This window comes from Dasypus novemcinctus, chromosome 22, assembly GCF_030445035.2.
Source record: "Dasypus novemcinctus isolate mDasNov1 chromosome 22, mDasNov1.1.hap2, whole genome shotgun sequence".
NCBI classification, from domain to species: domain Eukaryota; kingdom Metazoa; phylum Chordata; class Mammalia; order Cingulata; family Dasypodidae; genus Dasypus; species Dasypus novemcinctus.
The window spans coordinates 43,219,142-43,239,757 of record NC_080694.1 but is presented as its reverse complement, the minus strand read 5'-3'; the positions used below and the strand labels follow the sequence as shown (position 1 = coordinate 43,239,757).

General features: G+C 40.3%; 1 protein-coding gene across 1 annotated transcript in view; it reads right to left on the bottom strand.

The window, feature by feature from the left end:
* SYCP2L (synaptonemal complex protein 2 like) overlaps positions 1-20,616 on the bottom strand; it is a 141,766-nt gene that overhangs the window by 76,486 nt on the left and 44,664 nt on the right. Inside the window, exons 18-20 of the mRNA XM_058285113.1 lie at positions 19,646-19,743; positions 18,615-18,672; positions 18,426-18,507 (exon numbers count right to left, since the gene is read on the bottom strand). Coding sequence (XP_058141096.1) covers positions 18,426-18,507; positions 18,615-18,672; positions 19,646-19,743 — 238 coding nt within the window. The remainder of the gene's footprint in view (positions 1-18,425; positions 18,508-18,614; positions 18,673-19,645; positions 19,744-20,616) is intronic.

Here is a 20,616-nt window from a genome sequence, read left to right as displayed (position 1 = left end):
GACTTACCAGGCTAAGGGAAGCTGGGGTGTCACAGGGCCAATAGGAGAGGGTGGATGGAGAGGGAGGGGTCCCAGCTGGGCACCAGGGAATAGGGGAGCCGCTCACCCGGCACCAGGGGGAGGAAAACTGCCTAGCAGCCGGACAGACTGGGAGCCATGCAGGCAGCCCTGGGGGAGACGAGCTGCTGAGGTAGGGGTGAGGTGGGAGAGCTGGGCGAGCTGCAGATTGAACTGAGGGGATTTAGTGGAGGTTTGTTTTGTGTTTTCCCATCTTTTTTCCTTTTTTTTTTTCCTCCTTTATCTGGATATTGGCAGAGAGGCTGTGTAAGGAAAGGGTTAAGTTTAATTTTCACATAAAGGGGAAGCCAGAGCAGCTCTGCAGTTAGAGGAGGGAGAGAAAGGGGTTCTAGCGGCTTTGGTGCCAAGAATTTGAAAAGTGGCGCCAAAGCAAGGGGTCTGATGGTGCAAAGGGAGGGCGGGGCCAAAGTGAGGGGGCCAATGGTGAGAAGGGAGGGTGGGGCCAAAGTGAGGGCCAATGGTGAGAAGTGAGGGCGGGGCCACAGTGAGGGGGCCAATGGTGAGAAGTGAGGGCGGGGCCACAGTGAGGGGGCCAATGGTGAGAAGTGAGGGCGGGGCCAAAGTGAGGGGGAGGCCAAAGTGAAAGCTGCACAGAATTTGAAAAACAGTGCCAGGAGTGAAAGCGGCACAGAGCCCGCCCAGCCCACCAGAATGTAGGGATCGGGGAGGTGACTAAGAGCAGGAACCCGGAGGAGTTGAGGCAAGATGGTGGCTGCGTGAGCTTGCCTGGTAATGTCTCTGCAGGGGGCGGCTGGGCAGCGTTGAAGGCTCTTTGGGACCGTGCTGTTTCAGGGATTTTTGCTGGTTGGAAGGTGTCTGGACGCCAATTCGGTGGGAAGGTAACAGAGAGGATACGTCTATAATATATAAACGGAGGTCCCAGCTGGGCGAGGGAAGTTCCCTCCTTGGGTGGGCGGAGCCGCGGTAGCAGGCGCTCCTGCAGCTCCGGAGCCGCAGCGGCCAGGGTTTTTGGTTTTTTTTTTTCCTTTTTCTGGAGGCTTTGCGGTGCTGAGAAATTCGCGGATACTGGGCTGGCTGGTGAGGGGTTGTTGGGACAAGACTCCTTTGCAGATCGATTTGGGGAGACAGACGGTGTTTTGTTGTGAAGCGGGGGACGTTTTGGTCGCCGGACAGGGGGGGTAGCGCTTCCGCCTGGAGCCCCATCCCCACAGGTCCGGCTGCCGATCTGCAACGGAATTGGATTTTGGGCAATAAGGGGACACAATTGGGAGACTGTTGTAGGGTGCAGTGAGGGAGGAGGACACGTCTGGAAGCCGATTGGGGAATATTTTGTGAAGTTTGGGATTTCGGATCTTAGAGTCTGTTTTCGGCGTTTCCAGCTGAAGCCCACCCCACCTGGCGGGGCTTGGGATCTGGGTCATTGAACTGGCTGTGGTGTAGAGGCGCCCTCAAGTGGCCGTTTTGTGGGAGCACAGGGAGGGAGCTGTCCAAAGGCTGAAACCCTGAGGAGTAGGTGAATTGCAGGGATCAGACATTCAATATAGAGTTCGCGGACCTGGCTTCCCCCACGGGGCTGGCACCCAGCTACGGGGATCCCTGAGGGCTGTGTTGCACTGCGGGGCTCCTAAGCTTTCTGTGGACCAGATGTGAGGTTGCCAGGTCTGGGTCCCCTGGACTCTGGTGGTCCACACCCCAGACTCACACCTCTTGAGTCTTCAGTGTCTCAGACTTTCCACCCCTGAATCCATCACGCCCTGGGGTCTACCTGGGGTCCTTGAGTGCCCTGGACCTTAACGTTTGTGTTTTATCTTTATTGGTTCATATTGTTTTGTTTTTATTTTCACTTTATCTTATTTTTTACTCTTTTTGACGCCCTGATTGCTAATATTGCATTATCCCCTAGTCTTTTCTCCTAGCGTGTCCCCCAAAGTCCTTTTTTTTTTTATACAGTTATTTAGGGGTTTTTTGGTTGTTGTTTTAGATAGTGTTGCAATTGTGACACGTGTATACCTGTATCTCTCTTCCCCCTATCTGTTCCCCACCGTTTGCCCATCCTCTTTTTCTTTCTTCCTTTCTTCTTGTATTTCTTTTTTTCTTTATTATAATTAGTTTTTTTTTTTGGTTTTTTCTTTCCCTCTTGTCCCTCATCTTCCACTTATTTTATTTTAATTCAAGTATACAATAGGTGCTACAGGGAACACTTCACATTTGCTGGGTTTTCCCATCCTCCACTGCCTCATTTCTGTGTGAACTGATTTAGGCTACCTACACTATCCCCCTTCCCCTGCATCTTGATATCCACTATCATCTACTGTCTCTTCTATATTCCACCCCCCACCTCCCGTTCTTTGATCCACAAAGTGTCTAACTCTTAATTTCTAATACCTTTGCTCTGTTTTCTGTCTGTTATCCACTCTTGAAACTATTACCTTTCTTTTCTTTTTCCCTCTCTCATGAAAACAATAGCTTTGTAGTTCATACCATATTCCTCCCATATTCAGTCATCTACTTCATAAAAGGTACTCTACCTACAGCTATAACTCTATACAATCTACATGAATCTAACCTCCATCCTCCCAGATCTCATATTCTTGCTTTGTTAACATACATCACCAATACTACTTTACACTTTTCCCTTGCTTACACTATTGCCTTTCCCCAACACTAATACTTTCCTCTAAAGTGAACTTAACCAACAACAAGTAACTAGAATAAGAAGAAAAAAAGTGACAAAGAGAAGATATAACACCTATGCAAAAATAACAACTAATTAACCTCCAAGAGCAGACAAAGAAGCTAAGGATCTGAATAAATTCGTCAAAATAAAGAGATGACCAGAAAGCAACAAAAATCTACAAACCAAACCAATAATCAGGAAAACATGGCTGAATCCAATCAACAAACCAATAATCACGAAGGGGAGCAAAACTTGGCACAAGCAATGAAAGATCTCAGAACATTTATCACCGACAAATTTGATGCAGTAATGAAAGAGGTTAACAACATGAAGACATCACTTAGAGGGGAAATTGCAGACATACGCAAAAACATAACAGATATGATGGGAATGAACACCACAGTTCAAGAAATCAAAAATACACTTGCAGCAAATATCAGCAGACTAGAAGAGACAGAGCAGAGAATTAGTGATGTGGAAGACAGTACATCAGAAATCAAACAGATAGTAGAAGGGGTCAATAAGAAGATAGAAAAAATCCAATTAGGATTTAGGGACCTGAATGACAATGCAAAATGCTCAAACATACGTATTATAGGCATTCCAGAAGGTGAAGAGAAGGGAAAGGGGTCAGAAGGAGTGTTGCAGGAAATAATGGCTGAAAACTTCCCAAATCTACTGAAAGAGACAGATGTACATATCCAAGAAGCACAGCGCACTCCACAAGTCATAAACCCCAACAGGCCCACCCCAAGACATATACTTGTCAAATTATCCAATGCTCAAGACAAAGAGAAAATCCTAAAAGCAGCAAGAGAAAAGAAAACCATCACATACAAGGGAAGCTCAATTAGATTAAGTGCTGATTTCTCTTCTGAAACCATGGAGGCAAGAAGACAGTGGTATGATATAGTCAAGGTACTAAAGGAAAAAAATTTCCAACCAAGAATACTCTATCCAGCTAAACTAGCATTCAAACATGATGGAGAGTTCAAAATATTCACAGACAAACAGAAACTGAAAGAGTATACCAACAAGAAACCTCCCCTTCAAGAAATTCTAAAGGGAGTTCTGCAGGAAGAAAGGAAAAAACAGGAAAGGCAAAGTTGGAGGAGAGTATAAGACCAACAACAACAACAAAAAAGACAAGAAAAAAATATACAAACAAAATATGACAAACACAAATCCAATCAAAATATGGCTAACACAAATAATTCCTTGATAGTAATAACACTGAATGTCAACGGATTAAACTCACCTATCAAAAGATTCAGACTGGGACATTGGATAAGGAAATATGACCCATCCATATGCTGTCTACAAGAGACACATCTTAGACCCAGAGAAGCATGGAGATTGAAAGTGAATGGCTGGAAAACAATCATACAAGCTAACAATAACCAAAAAAAAGCAGGAGTAGCTATATTAATATCAGACAAAATAGACTTTAAATGTGAAACAATTGTGAGAGACAAAGAAGGATACTACATTTTAGTGAAAGGGAAAATCTGTCAAGAAGATCGAACAATCATAAATATCTATGCCCCTAACAAGGGTGCCTCTAAATACGTCAGGCAAACGCTGGAAAAACTAAGTGAAAGAATAGATACATCTACAATTATAGTGGGGGATTTTAATACACCACTATCAACTCTGGACAGAACATCTCAAAAGAGAATCACCAAAGAAACAAAACATCTGAATAGCATATTAGAGGAGCTCGATCTAATAGACATATATAGATCGCTACACCCAAACACAGCAGGATATACATTTTTCTCAAGTGCACATGGATCATTCTCCAAGATAGATCATATGCTAGGCCACAAAGAAAGGCTGAACGAATTCAGAAAGATTGAAATCATACAAAACATTATCTCTGACCACAGTGGAGTCAAGCTGGAGATTTGCAAGGGACAGAAGCCCAGATTTCACACCACGATTTGGAAATTAAACAGCACACTCTTAAAAAAACAGTGGGTCAAAGAGGAAATCTCAAAAGAAATCAATGACTACCTTGAAACAAATGATAATGATAACACAACATACCAAAATTTATGGGATGCAGCAAAAGCAGTACTGAGAGGGAAGTTTATAGCCATAAATTCATATATCAAAAAAGAAGAAAGAGCAAAAATTGAAGAACTGCATATTTGAAGGAATTAGAAAAACAACAACAAAGTAACCCAACAGGAAGAAGAAGGAAGGAAATAACAAAGATAAGAGCAGAACTAAATGAAATAGAAAATAAGAAAGCACTTGAACAGATAAACAAGACCAAGAGCTGGTTTTTTGAGAAGATTAACAAAATTGACAAACCTTTAGCAACACTAACAAAGAAAAAAAGAGAGAAGATGCAAATACACAAAATAAGAAATGAGAAAGGCGATATCACCACTAACCCCACAGAAATAAAGACTATCATAAGAGGATATTTTGAAAAACTATATTCCAACAAAAATGACAATCTAGAGGAAATGGACAAATTCCTAGAAACACATAAGCAGCCCATATTGACAAAAGAAGAAATTGATGATCTTAACAAACCAATCACAAGCAGAGAGATAGAATCAGTTATTAAAAATCTCCCAACTAAGAAGAGCCCAGGGCCAGATGGCTTCACAGGTGAATTCTACAAAACATTCCGGAAAGAACTGACACCAATCCTGCTGAAACTATTCCAAAACATTGAAACAGAAAGAACATTACCCAACTCCTTCTATGATGCCAACATTACCCTAGTACCAAAGCCAAACAAAGACATCACAAGAAAGGAAAATTACAGACCAATTTCTCTAATGAACCTAGACGCAAAAATACTTAACAAAATACTTGCTAATCATATTCAACAACACATTAAACGTATTATACACCACGACCAAGTGGGATTCATCCCAGGTATGCAAGGATGGTTCAACATAAGAAAATCAATCAACGTAATACACCATATAAACAGACTGAAGGAAAAAAATCACATGATTATATCTATTGATGCAGAAAAAGCATTTGACAAAATACAGCACCCTTTCTTGATAAAAACACTCCAAAAGATTGGAATACAAGGGAATTTTTTGAACATGATAAAGAGTATATATGAAAAACCTAAAGCCAATATTGTTTACAATGGAGAAATCCTAGACTCCTTCCCTCTAAACTCAGGAACAAGACAAGGATGCCCACTGTCTCCGCTCCTATTTAACATTGTCTTAGAAGTACTTGCTCGAGCACTGAGGCAAGAACCAAAAATAAAAGGCATTCAAATTGGAAAGGAAGAAGTCAAAATTTCATTATTTGCAGATGACATGATCCTATACATAGAAAACCCTGAGAGATCTACAATGAAGATTCTAGAACTCATAAATGAGTTTAGTAAAGTCGCAGCTTATAAGATCAATGCGCAAAAATCAGTAGCATTTCTGTACACCAATAATGAGCAAGATCAGGAGGAAATCAAGAAACAAATACCATTCACAATAGTAAATAAAAAAATCAAATACTTAGGAATAAATTTAACTAAAGAGGCAAAGAACTTATACAACGAGAACTATACAAGATTGTTCAAGGAAATCAAAGAAGACCTAAATAAATGGAAGACTATTCCTTGTTCATGGATAGGAAGACTGAACATTATTAAGATGTCTATCCTACCAAAACTGATCTACACATTCAATGCAATCCCAATAAAAATCAACGCAGCCTTCTTTAAGGAACTAGAAAAACTAACTATGAAATTTATTTGGAAAGGAAAGAGACCCCGAATAGCCAAAGACATACTGAAAAAGAAAAACGAAATTGGAGGAATCACACTACCTGACTTCAAAACATACTATAAAGCTACGGTGGTGAAAACAGCATGGTATTGGCATAAGGAGAGACACATAGACCAATGGAATCGAATTGAAAGCTCTGATATAGAACCTCACATATACAGCCACATAATATTCGATAAAGCCACCAAACCCTCTCAACTGGGAGAGAGTGGCCTATTCAACAAATGGTGTCTGGAGAACTGGATAGCCATATGTAGAAGAATGAAAGAGGATTACCATCTCACACCTTATACAAAGATCAACTCAAGATGGATCAAAGACCTAAATATAAGAGCCAAGACCATAAAAACCTTAGAAAGCAGTGTAGGGAAACATCTACAGGACCTTGTAATAGGAAATGGATTTATGAATATCTCACCAAAAGCACGAGCAGCAAAAGAACTAATAGATAAATGGGACTTCCTCAAAATTAAAGCCTTCTGCACCTCAAAGGAGTTTGTCAAGAAAGTAAAAAGGGAGCCCACACAGTGGGAGAAAATATTTGGCAATCATATATCTGATAAGAAACTTATAACTTGCATATATAAAGAACTCCTATATCTTGAAAATAAAAAGATAAACAACCCATTTAAAAAATGGGAAAGACTTAAACAGACACTTCTCCGAAGAAGAAATACAAATGGCAAGAAAGCACATGAAAAAATGTTCCAAATCTCTAGCTATCAGGGAAATGCAAATCAAAACTACAATGAGATACCATCTTACACCCATAAGATTGGCAGCTATGAAAAAAACAGAAGAATACAAGTGCTGGAGAGGATGTGAAGGAAGGGGAACACTCATCCACTGCTGGTGGGAATGCAGAAGGATCCAACCATTCTGGAGGACAGTATGGCGGTTTCTCAAAAAACTAGCCATAGATTTGCCATATGACCCAGCAATACCACTGCTGGGTATATACCCAGCAGAACTGAAAACAAGGACACAAACCGATATATGTACACCAATGTTCATAGCAGCATTGTTCACTATTGCCAAAAGTTGGAATCAACCCAAATGCCCATCAACAGATGAGTGGATCAATAAAATGTGGTATATACACACAATGGAATACTACTCGGCTGTAAGAACAAACACACTACAAACACATGTGATAACATGGATGAATCTTGAGAACCTTATGTTGAGTGAAGCAACCCAGACATTGAAGGAAAAATACTACATGACCTCAATGATATGAAATAAACAAGCTGCCCTAGATAGCAAGAGACTGAACGATAGGCTTACAGGAAATCGGAGGGTGGAGGAAGGATATGAGCCGATGTCTGCAGGGGTGGAATTTAAGACGAGATGGTGGTAAGTATGAACACAAAGAAGAGATAAAAGGGGGGCAAGGGGTTGCCTTTGGTTGGGGCTTTGCGGGTTTGAGGGTGGCTGGGGAGGGACGGATGGGTAACGTTGCCCAAAAGTGGGGGGAGGGAGGGGTAGCATACGAACACAGGAGAGGGTCAGGTGTTGGTGGAGAGTAAAATGCCGAGAAAATCATATCAAAATATAATAAAGAGGGTTACCTGTTTAGAATGCTCGGAGGGGAGGGTCTGATACAGGACGGGCTCCTGGGGAATGTCTAAATGCTCATTCTGCCAGAGTAGGTGACACCATGGGGTAGAAACCCAAGTAGTGAGAGTGGGGGTGGACCCACATCCTGGGGAGGACTAATGCCATCAAATAGAGGGAACTGTATCCCTCGAGAGAAAAGGTGGCTCCCAGGGCATTGAGGCAGTTGAGCAAGTTAGGCCCTGAACACTATTCCATCTATCTCTGGAAGTGGCTCCTCAGGAAACGGAGGTTGGCTGTCACTGTGGGCACCAAGGTGGAAGGGAAAATGGACGTTAAATGTGTGGAACCAAAGTAAATGGGGGGTAAGAGAGGAGTTTCTTGAGAGTACACAAGGATGGATATAAAACATGTAATATTACACCATAACATATAGGAGATGACAGACTGATAATGTAAACCATAATGTAAAACATAGGATAACTAAAAATGTAAAGAACTGTGTATCCTAAAGTATGCACCATAATGTAAGCACAGATGTCACCTTGTTAGAAAGCTAATGTCTCAGACTCTGTACATCACTTTAAGTAAATATGATATGAATAGGGCGTAAGAGTATCACTGCGGAAGGGAAAAGGTTTTCTGGTGGATGTGTGGGAGTGCTGTATATTATATATATGCATTGCTGTGGTCTAGGACTCCTGTGAAGAAAAGCTGAATAATTAGGGGGGGGAAAAAAAAAAAAAAAGAAAAAGATAGGATGTGGAATTTTTTCAAGTCAACATTCTTTATCTAAGTTCTTTATCTAACTTTATCCAAGTTCTTTATCTATCCTTTAAACCCATCGCTATATGCCATTCCCTAGTAAGGGACCATGACATTATATTGGGCTTCAAATTTCGGGGAGTTCTGGATCACAGAGTGTTTCAACAATGGCAATGGAGGGATACTGGTATGGGATACCAATGACAGGTGATATATGGCTGACAGGGAGCTGTACAGAACATAGGTCCAGGGTGCATGGTAATGTTTGGATATACTCATAGTGGCAACAATTAAAAACCACAGCAGGGAGGGTACTGGGTTCCTGGCCAGTGGTGCTCTGTCGTGGTCCCTAGGGGAGCAGCGACAGTCTCCCAGGTACAGTGGCGGGGACCGGGAGGGAGTGAGGGTTCAACAGTGAGCCCCTGATGCTAATGACTATGCTTGTGAGCTGATAAACCCAAAATAAGAACAAGGCCTAGAGCAACATTGTGCCTGGGAATTTCCTCCTGTCAGCCTTCATGTTACTCAAATGTGGCCAGTCTCGAAGCCAAACTCAGCATGTAAATGCAATGCCTTCCCCCCAGCGTGGGACATGACACCCGGGGATGAGCCTCCCTGGCACCGAGGGACCACTATCAACTACCAACTGATGATGCAACTGGAAAATGACCTTATACGGAAGGTTCAATGCGGATCAGCAGAATATCCATGTCTACATAAAATAACATGACTTTAAAATGCTGTTTGACCTAAAGTAAGGGGGAAATGGAAAGGAGAAATGAGTTTATATGGCTACGAGTTTCTAAAAAAGAGTCTGGAGGCTGGCAGAAGGATTGCCCTCATGCACAACTGAGCAGAGTCAGAGAGACAGATAAAGCAGATACAACCCCCAGATATTGGTTCCTTTGAGGGCTAAAGAGACCCATGGGAGTTATGGTCATGGCCGATGTGGTTAACTACCAGGGCAGATGGCCCCTCTTTGGAAATGGTGTTTATGTGTGATGAATCTGGACTCAGATGGGATCTCCCTTCATAAGACTTTCATGCTAATGTGCTGGAGGTGCAGTTAATGTTGGGGTTTAAGATATATTTAGGGGATTTGAATCTCTGGACTGACAATGTGATAGCCAGGTCCTGAGCCTCAACAGACTCCAGCACCTACAATCTGATCTATTGGACTTACCACACTCAGCTAAGATGGAGTTGAAGAAGGACAACCACCACACCATGGAGCCTAGAGTGTTTACAACTGAAAATGGGAGGATTGCATCCAGCATCCATGTGGAATCTGAGCCTCCTCTTGACATAGAGGTGCAATGGACACAACCAATCCAATGTCCACATAGAAGAGGTGGCATTGGATTGGGAAAAGTGGACATGGTGGACGATGGGTATGGGGAAAGGCAGGAAGAGATGAGAGGTGGAGGCGTCTTTGGGACATGGAGCTGCCCTGGATGGTGCTTCAGAGGTAATCACCGGACATTGTAAATCCTCACAGGGCCCACTGGATGGAATGGAGGAGAGTATGGGCCATGATGTGGACCATTGTCTATGAGGTGCAGAGGTGCCCAAAGATGTACTTACCAAATCCAATGGATGTGTCATGATGATGGGAACGAGTGTTGTTGGTGGGGGGAGAGGGGGGGTGGGGGGTGGGGCTGAATGGGACCTCACATATATATTTTTAATGTAATATTATTACAAAGTCAATTAAAAAAAAAAAAAAAAAAGAGCAGGAGCCCCGAAAGTTAGACCTCTTGTACAGGCTATAACCCCAGAAGTACCCGATCAGTGGAGAAGAGAGGAGGGACTTGCATGTTAGGTTTAGGTCATAAGTATCACTATTTCTTGTTGTTTGGTGCGTATGCCATTTTGTCCAGGTCACTGCTCATGCTGCAAGATCATTAATAAAATTCTTCTCTCCTCTACAATCAGGTGAGCTTTTGTTCTTTTACAAATGCAGCTTTCTTTCTGACAGGGTGGCTGTGAGATGATTGATTGGCAGGTATAAGCAGCTGGAGAGCAGTAAACTAGTGAATCACTAGTAACCTGAGAGGGAGGCCTTTTTAAAAGTTTTCAAAAAGATTTTTGTGGTGCCATTGACTGGTCCAAACAGGCAGCCCAAGAGGAGGAGCCTAACCAGTTCTGGTGGTCTGACGGGGGGCCGGATTTTTGTTTTGTTTTACTTTGCTTTGTTTTTTCTTCTTCTCTTAATTATTTTCATCCCTTTGTCTCCTATTTTTCTTCTTTCTTTCATCTCTTTCCCATTTCTCTTATTTTCCCCTTTTTTCTTCTCTTTTTTATTATTTTACCATCTTTTTTTAGTTTTTCTCTTTCCTTCCTCTATTTTTTTTTCTTTCATTTTTCCCTCATCTTTTCTTCCTTCCTGCCTTTCCCTGTTTTGGCTTTCTTTCTTCTCGTCTCACTTATCTGGACTTTATATTTCCTGTTTCTTTTTTCACATTTTAAAATTTTTATTCCTGTTTACTATTTTTCCCTCTATTTTTTCTCTTTGTTGTTTTTGTTTTCTTTTTAAAAATTTTTTATTCTTTCTTCTTCTTTCCTTCCTTTTTTGTGGATCTAATATTTTTTTCCACGAACATGGGCAACTACAAGGATATAGAATAAGTGGAACCAAGAGATAAAGAGAACTTCTAATACAAAACCAAACAAAAATATCACCCCAGACTAGAAAGAGAAACTAACCAACTGAATAAGCCCATCAAGATAAACAGATGCCTAGACATCAGAAGAAAAAAAATTACAAGCTGTGCTAGGAAACAGGAAGTCATGGCCCAGTCTAATGAACAAACTAAAAAGCAGGAGGAGATGCACAACATGGAACAACTAATCAAGTATATCCAAACAAATATCCTTAATTAACTCAATGAAATGAAGGAAGAGATGGCTGTTATCAAGAAGACACTGGGGGGACGCAGACTTGGCCCAGTGGTTAGGGCGTCTGCCTACCACATGGGAGGTCTGCGGTTCAAACCCTGGGCCTCCTTGACCCGTGTGGAGCTGGCCCATGTGCAGTGCTGATGCGCGCAAGGAGTGCCCTGCCATGCAGGGGTGTCCCCCACGTAGGGGAGCCCCATGCGCAAGGAGAGCCGCCCAGCCTAAAGAAAGTGCAGCCTGCCTAAGAATGGCACCGCCCACACAGAGAGCTGACACAACAGGATGACACAACAAAAAGAAACACAGATTCCCGTGCCGCTGACAACAACAGAAGCGAACAAAGAAGAAGACACAGCAAATAGACACAGAGAACAGACAACTGGGGGGAGGGGGAAGGGGAGAGAAATAAATAAATCTCTAAAAAAAAAAAGACGACACTGGGGGAACATACAGAAAAAATTGTAAATATGCGTAAAAAGATAATAGATCTTATGGTGATAAAAGATATAATGGAGAAGTGGGTGTGGCTTAAGTGACAGAGCTTCCACCTACCAATGGAGGACCCAGTTTCAATCCCTGGGGCATCCTGGTGAAAAAGAAGAGAAAGCATGCCCATGTGGCAAGCCAGTGCCTGTGTGAGTGTCCGCACAGTGAGCCAGTGCCCATGCAAGTAAATCACACAGCAAGATGATGACACATCAAAAGAGAGACAAGGGGAGAATTAAGGTGAAACACAGCTAAATCCAGGAAATTAGGTGGCGCAATTGACAGGGAACCTCTCTCCACATCAGGGGTCTCCAGGATCAAATCCTGGTGAATCCTAGAGGAGAAAAAATGAGAAGGCAAAAAAGAAAAATAGATACAGAAGATCACACAGCAAATAGACACAGACAGCAAAAACAGCAGGGCAGGAGGAGGGGAAAGGAGGAAAATAAATAAATAAATCTTAAAAAAAAAAAAGACACAATGCAGGAAATTAAAAATACACCAGAAGTACATAAGAGCACATTTGAACAGGCAGAGGAAAGAATTAGCAATGTTGAAAATAGGCCATCCAAAATTGCACAGATAGTAGGACAAAAAAAATAAGGAAAAAATTCAGCAGGGACTCAGAGAATTGAATGACAATATGAAACATACAAACATATGCATTATAGGTGTCCCAGAGGGAGAACAGAAAGGAAAGGGGGTATAAGAGTGTTGAGGAAATAATGGCTGAAAATTTCCCAACTCTTATGAGGGACATGGATACACATGTCCAGGAAGTACAGCATACTCCAAGCATAATAAATCCTACCTACCTACCCTGAGACACATACTTATCAGATTGTCAAAACTCAAGACAAAGACAGAATCCTGAAAGCAGCAAGAGAAGCGATCCATCACATATAAGGGAAGTTCAATGTGATTAAGTATTGATTTTTCATCTGAAACCATGGAGGTGAGAAAGTAGTGGTATAACATAGTTAAGGTTTTTAAAGAAAAAAACTACCAGCCAAGAATTTTATATCCAGGAAAGAGTCATTCAAAAATGAAGGAGAGTTAAAAATATTCCCAGATAAAGAGAAATGGAGAGAATTTGTCAGTAAGAGTACTGCCCTTCAAGCACTACTAAAAGGAGTTCTGCAGGTTAAAAGGAAAAAAACAGGAGAGGGTTGGAGGAGAGTGCAGAAAGGAAGATTTGTAAGAGTAACTAAAACAATAAAAACATAAAAATAAAATATGACAAGGAAGAAACTGCCAGAAAAAGCAATAATTACCTTGAAATGAATACAAAGGAGAACACAACATAGCAAAATATATGTGATGTGGCTAAATTGGTGCTGAGAGGGAAATTTACATTTACATTTTTAAAAGATGAAAGAGCTAAAATGAAAGAACTGCACACCAGGAGGAACTAGAAAAAGAACAACAAACTAATCCCAAAGCAAGCAGAAGGAAAGAAATAACGAAGATTAGAGTAGAATTAAATGAAATTGAGGAAAAAAAAAATACTCGAATGAGTTAACAAAACCACAATCTGATTCTGAGAATATTAACAAAACTGACAAACCCTTAGATAGACAAAAAAAAAAAAAAAAAAAAACAGAGAGAAAGAGAGAGAGAAGATGCAGATAGATAAAATCAGAAATAAGAGAGGGGATATTGCCATTGACCCCACCAAAATGAAAGTATCATTAAAGGATATTTTTTAAAACGGTAGACCAACAAGATGGATAATTTAGATGAACTGGATGAATTTCTAGAAACACACAAGCAACCTACATTGACAAGAGAAGAAATAGAAGAACTCAACAGACTAATCACAATTAGTGAAAATGAACTAGTCATCAAAAACATCCCAGCCAAGTAAATCCCCCGCTTCATAGGTGAATTCTACCAATAATTCCCAAAACACCTAATACCAACCCTACTCAATCTCTTCCAAAAATTTGAAGAGGAGGAAATATTACCTAACTCATTCTATGGAGTCAACATCATCTAATACCAAAGACACATTAAGACATTACAGGAAAAGAAAACATAACAATCCTCTAATGAGTTTGGATGCAAAACTCAACAAAATACCTGCCACTCAAATCTAAGAAATTCATTGAATTAAACCACCATGATCAGGGAAGCGGATTTGGCTCAAGAGATAGAGTGTCTGCCTACCAGATTGGAGGTCCATGGTTCAAACCCAGGGCTTCCTGACCTGCATGGCAAGCTGGCCCACGTGCAGTGCTGATGTGCACAAGGAGTGCTGTGCCATACAGGGGTGTCTCCTGCATAGGGGAGCCCCATGCACAAGGAATGCACCCTGTAAGGAGAGCCACCCCATGTGAAAAAAGTGCAGCCTGCCCAGGAGTGGCACCGCACACACAGAGAGCTGATGCAGCAAGATGAAGCAACAACAAAAAAAGAGATGCGGTTTCCCAGTGCTGCTGACAAGAATTCAAGTGGATACAGAAGAACACACAGCGAATGGACATAGAGAGCAGACAACGGGGGGAGAGGGCAGGGTGTTAAGGGGAAAGAAATAATTTTTTTTTTAAACCTTGGGGGAGAAAAAAAAAAAAACCCACCATGATCAAAGTGGATTTTATTCCAGGCATGCAAGAATGGTTCAACATAAGAAAATCAATTAATATCATATACCACATTAACAGATTAAAGGGAAAAAAATCACATAATCATATCTATTGACTCAGAAAAGGCATTTGACAACATACAACATCCTTTATTTCTGATAAAAACACTTCAAAAGATAGGCTTTGAAGGAAATTTTCTCAACATGATAAAGGACACATATGAAAATCCCACAGCTAACAACATACTCAAATGTTGAAAGGCTAATGTCTTTCCATCTAAGATCTGGAACAGGTAAGGATGCCCACTGTTACCACTCGTATTAACACTGTATTAGAAGTTCTTGCTCAAGCATTCAGGAAATAAATAAATAAAAGGAATCCAAATTGGAAAGGAAGAAGTAAAACTTTCACTATTTGCAGATGACATGATCTTATACATAGAAAGCCCCCAAAAATATACAATGAAGCTTCTAGAGGTGATAAAATGAGTTCAGTAAAGTGGCAGGATATAATATCAACATGCAAAAATCAGTAGCATTTCTAAACACTGATAAATGAGCAATCTCTGGGGGAGGAGGGAAATTGAGAAAAAAATTCCAGCCATAAAAGCAACTAAAAGAAATGAATATCTAGGAATAAACTTAACTAAGGATGTATAGGACTTGTACACAGAAAACCACACAATACTGCTGAAGGAAATCAAAGAACTCAAAATAAATTGAAGAATATTCCATGTTCATGGATACAAAGACTGACTATCATTAAAATGTCTATTCTGTACAAATTGATTTACAGATTCAACACAATCCCACTAAAAGTTCCAACAGCATTTTTTTTTACTGAACTGGAAAAGTCAATTATCAAATTTATTTGGAAGGGCAAAGGGCCCCAAATAGCCAAAAATCTTGAAAAGAAAAAAAGGAATTTGAAGAATCACATTACCTGACTTTAAAGCATACTATAAGGCTACAGAGATCAAAACTGCATGCACAAGGCTAGACATACTGACCAACGGAACCTGAGAATTCAGATATAGACTCATGCATATTCAGCCAACTGACATTCAACAAGACCACCAAGCCTACTCAACTGGGACAGAATAGTTTCTTCAACAAATGGGGCTGGGAGAACTGTATACGCATATCCAAAAGAATGAAAGGGAGTCACCATCTAATACACTACACAAAAATTAACTCGAGATGGGTCAAAGACATAAACATAAGAGCCAAGACCAAAAAGCTCCTAGAAGATAATATAGGAAGCATCTACAAGATCTGGTGGTAGAAAATGGTTTCATCAATTTTATACCCAAAGCATGAGCAATGAAAGTAAAAACAGATAAGTGGGACCTCCTCAAACTGTTGAAAATTATAAGATCTAGACCCTCTCTCAATCTGAAGCAGAACACCATCCCAAAGTCGTTTGCAAGGGGCAGTGGGTGTGGTGCAACCATGGACCAAAGTAGACTTATTACTGTTGTAGTAATGCAAGAATTTATAACACTGATGTAAAGATAGGGGTTGCCAGCATTTCTCAGGGGAAGGGCAGGAAAGAATAGGTAGAACATAGAATATTTTTAGGGTGTTGGGATTATCCCACATGATATTGCAATACTGGATACGGGCCATTATATATTTTGTCAAATGCTGTAAAATTGTACAGTGCAGAGCGTATATCAACAAAATTGATATATCTCTAGTCATATTTTTTCAGGGAAAAAAAAGTGAAGACAACAAATTACTAACACAGTGAATGACAGTGGGGATATCCCTAAATATCCCTCATGACATAGATGCAAGAATTCTTAAAATGTTAGTAAATCAAATCCAATAATGTATTTTTTAAAGGCTAATACATCACAACTAAGTGGAGTTTATCCTCGGAATGCACAGTTGGTTTGACATCCCTCATTTCACAATGGGCTAAATATTTAAGATAGTGAAGTTTAGTAATTAAGATAGTTTGTAAAGACAGACAAGTATATCAATGGAAGAGAATACAGCCTTCACAAATAGGCCCACACATATATGGCCAAATAATTTTTAACAATTTAATAAAGCCATTCAATTGGGGGGAAGCATAATCTTTACAGCAAATGGTACAGATTGCCATATGCCAAAAATCGAATCTCAGTCCTTACCTCATACAATACAGAAAACTTGACTTGAAATGGAGTTAAAACTAAAACTTCTGGAGGAAAACATAGGAGAAAATCCTATTTGACTATAAGTTTGCCAAAGATTTAAGCATGTCACAAAAAAGGAAACTAGAAAAGAAAAAAAATAAATTAGATTTCATCAAAATTTAAAATTTTCATCTTTAAAATTATTATGAAAGTAAAATAGATAAACCACTGACTGGGAAAATATATTTGCAAGGATATATCCAACAAAGGGTTTGTATGTAAAGAATTTATTTAAAGAACAGGATGCTCAGTTTCAGAGAAATGCAAATTAAACCACAAGGAAATACCACTACACTCCCACTGGAATGGCTAAAATTCTAAAGGCTGTTATTACCAATTTTTGGCAACAACATGTAGCAGCTAGAACTCTAAACACTCCAAGTAGAAATGTGAAATGCTATGGCCACTTTGGAAAACAGGTTGGTCATTTTTTTTCAAAGTTAAACATATTCCTACCATATGATCCAGCTATTCCTCTTAGACATTCACCCAAGACAAGAGAGAGCCTACATCTATACAGTGGCATATGTGACTGTTCCTAACAGCTTTATTTGTAATAGCTTAAAACTGGAAATAAATGTCCATCAACAGGTGAATGGAAAAACAAATGATGATATATCCATTCAAAGGAATACTACTACAGCAACATACAGGAATGAACTATTGATACATACAACATGGATGAATCACAAAATAAACTGGGTGAAGGAAGTCAGGAAAAAAAAAAAGAGTACCTACTATTTAATTCCATGTATCTAAAATTCTACATACTGCAAACTAATTTATAGTGACAGAAGGCAGATCAGTGATTGCCTACGAATGGAGGTGAGGAGTGAAGGAGGGTACGATTTCAAAGGGGTGTGAGGAAATTATTGGAAAGGATGGATATGTTCAGTATCTTGATGGCGGTGATAGTTTCATGGGTGTACACATACATCAAAACTCAAAGTGTGAGGGAGCAGATGTAGCTGAAGTGATTGAGCATCTGCTTCCCATATACAAGGTTACAAGATCCCAGGTTCAATCCCTGGTACCTCCTAAAAGCAAAAAAAAAAAAAAAAACAACTCTCCCTGGAGCGGATGTAGCTCAGCGGTTGAGCATCTGCTTCTCATATATAAGGTCCTGGGTTCAATCCCCAGTACCTCCTAAAAAGAAAAAAGTATATAAGTACAATTTATTGCATGTTAATTATATCTCAATAATGCCGTAAGAATAATTCACTTACTCTACAACTTACTCCTCAAAGGCCTACACATGGAAACATGGTAAATAAATTAATGCCTTCAATGGTGATACTGCCAAGGAATGTGTGTTATCTGACTGGGGATATTCAGGGTTTTACCCCAGAAAAAATTAATTTCCAAAGATAACAATGCCAGAGGGAAACCAAGATGACTAGTCAACTTGCAGTACTCAGATTAATAGCAATCTACATGGTCTATTCAATTCAAAAATCACTTACCTAGGTTTGTCATTTAATTCAGGAACCTGAATTTTAACTGATGGTTCTTGTAAATCTGAAGACTCCTCACGTTTTGAAGGAACTTCCAATCATGAAAATTAAAAATAAAAAGTATTAATCATTGCAAGTAAATATTTAAACATACCACTCAAGTCTTACTTAGGATAGGTTAAAAAAAAAAAAACTGACCTTGTGGCATATTGTCCAGTTCCAATTTTAGGGATGAACTATCAGCTGTACTTGTTTGCTGCAGAAAAAAAAATTTTTTTAATTATGGTACCTTTCAAGAACCTCTGTTGAAATTCTTCTGGAGTCACTTTACATCTCATAAGAAAAACATTTCCTGAATATTGAGATACCAGGTTCTTTATTCATTAGACTTGGCTCCAAAGGACTGTGACAGTTTCCAAAATCTCATATCCACCCCAGGAGAAGATTTCCCACTACCGAAGACAATCACAGAATGTGTCACAAGTACTAAGGGAAATGCCAAGGAAGACTTACAAAAAATGTCTTCAACATGGTCAGTATTTTGGGGATAAGTGTACAACTTTCCAAGGAGACTCCTTAGAAGATGACATTCTACCTGGAAGAATTATCTCTGGTGTGTTTGTTTAAAAAAAAAAATCATGATGTGCTCATCACACTACTGGACAGTGTGCCAGTGTAAACAAATGCCAGACAATGAGGAATGGACTGAGAGTTCATACATGCCAAACACGGAATGCCTTTTTTTTTTTTTTTTTTTAGGAACCAGGGCCAGGGATTAAAGCCAGAACAGCATCTGTGGGAAGCAGGCACTCAACCACAGAGCTACACCAGCTCCCCATTCTTTTTTAATCCTATAAGGCTACACCTGTTTAATAGCTCTCACCTCCACTGGATAGACGAGAAAGCACAGGCTCAGGGGTATTGGATTCCTAGAGCTAGCTAGTGAAAAGCAGGTCGACTCCAAACATGAGTCTCCTCTCCCTACATCTCAGCCTCCAGATCCCAAATGACAGGAGGCCCTCCAGGTCATGCATTTCATGGGAGAACAAAGTTACATGAAAGGGAAGAATATAGAAGCACAGCAGGCAAAAATAAACTAGAGGAGGGCAAGGACAAAAAGAAAGAGATGATCTAACTGGAGAAAATGAACTTTGAGCCGAAAAAGCTGGCTTCCCTCTCCGTATCCTAGTGGACAGTTCAGAAACTTGACCCCAGGTCCCTGTACTTACGGCAGGCTCAGACGGGACATTTAAGGGGAGAGTTAGGAGGCAACGGTCATCTCCAACACTCATTAACTCTGCCAGCTCAGTGGATTCTTCTGCCGGGTCTGCACACATAAAGAAAACAGGGAGAGGGAAGACAAGATGTGATATGGGGACATTTTGGGGACTTGGAATTGTCCTAAATGCTACTGCAGGGACGGATGCAGGACATTATATACCCTGCCATAACCCACTGAATAGACTGGGGGAGAGTGTAAACTACAATGTAAACTATAATCCATGTGGTGCAGCAGTGCTCCAAAATGTATTCACCAAATGCAATGAATGTGCCACACTGATGAAAGAGGTTGTTGATGTGGGAGGACTGGGGGAGGGGTGGGGGATATGTGGGAACCTCTTATATTTTTTAATGTAACATTTTTTGTGATCTATGTATCTTCCAAAAAATACAATAAAAAATGCTCAAAAAAAAAAAAGAAAACATCTTTTAAATTTTTTTAAAAGACTGAAATATGCGAAACACTGGGCTTGCTCCAATAGCCCGCATGGGAATGCACTCTGCTAGTACAGCGCCATATTTTGGTAAGAGCTAGTAATTAGATCCTTCCTCAAATCTAAAAATAGAAATCTATGTGCATTTTGGAAAACAGCCTTGGGATTTAACTCAAAGATACACGATCCAGTGCAGGGCTGGCTGTGGCTAGGCAAGGTAAGCCCTTCCCATGATAATTTAAGAATCATTTGGCAGGATCCTCTGCATGCTCACCTGTTATCCCTGCCCCATTCGTGTTTAGTCCTTTGTCATTTCCAGTTGACCCACAGGAGACTTGATCAGGTAAGGGAGCCGATTCAAGGCTAACAGCTGCTTTTCTTTCTCCAAAGGTATAATCATACATTTATTGCTCCTCTCTGTTCATAGGTTTTCACTGACCTCTTCCAGGTAATATTTTATCTTTGTTTTTAGACGGAATTCAGAG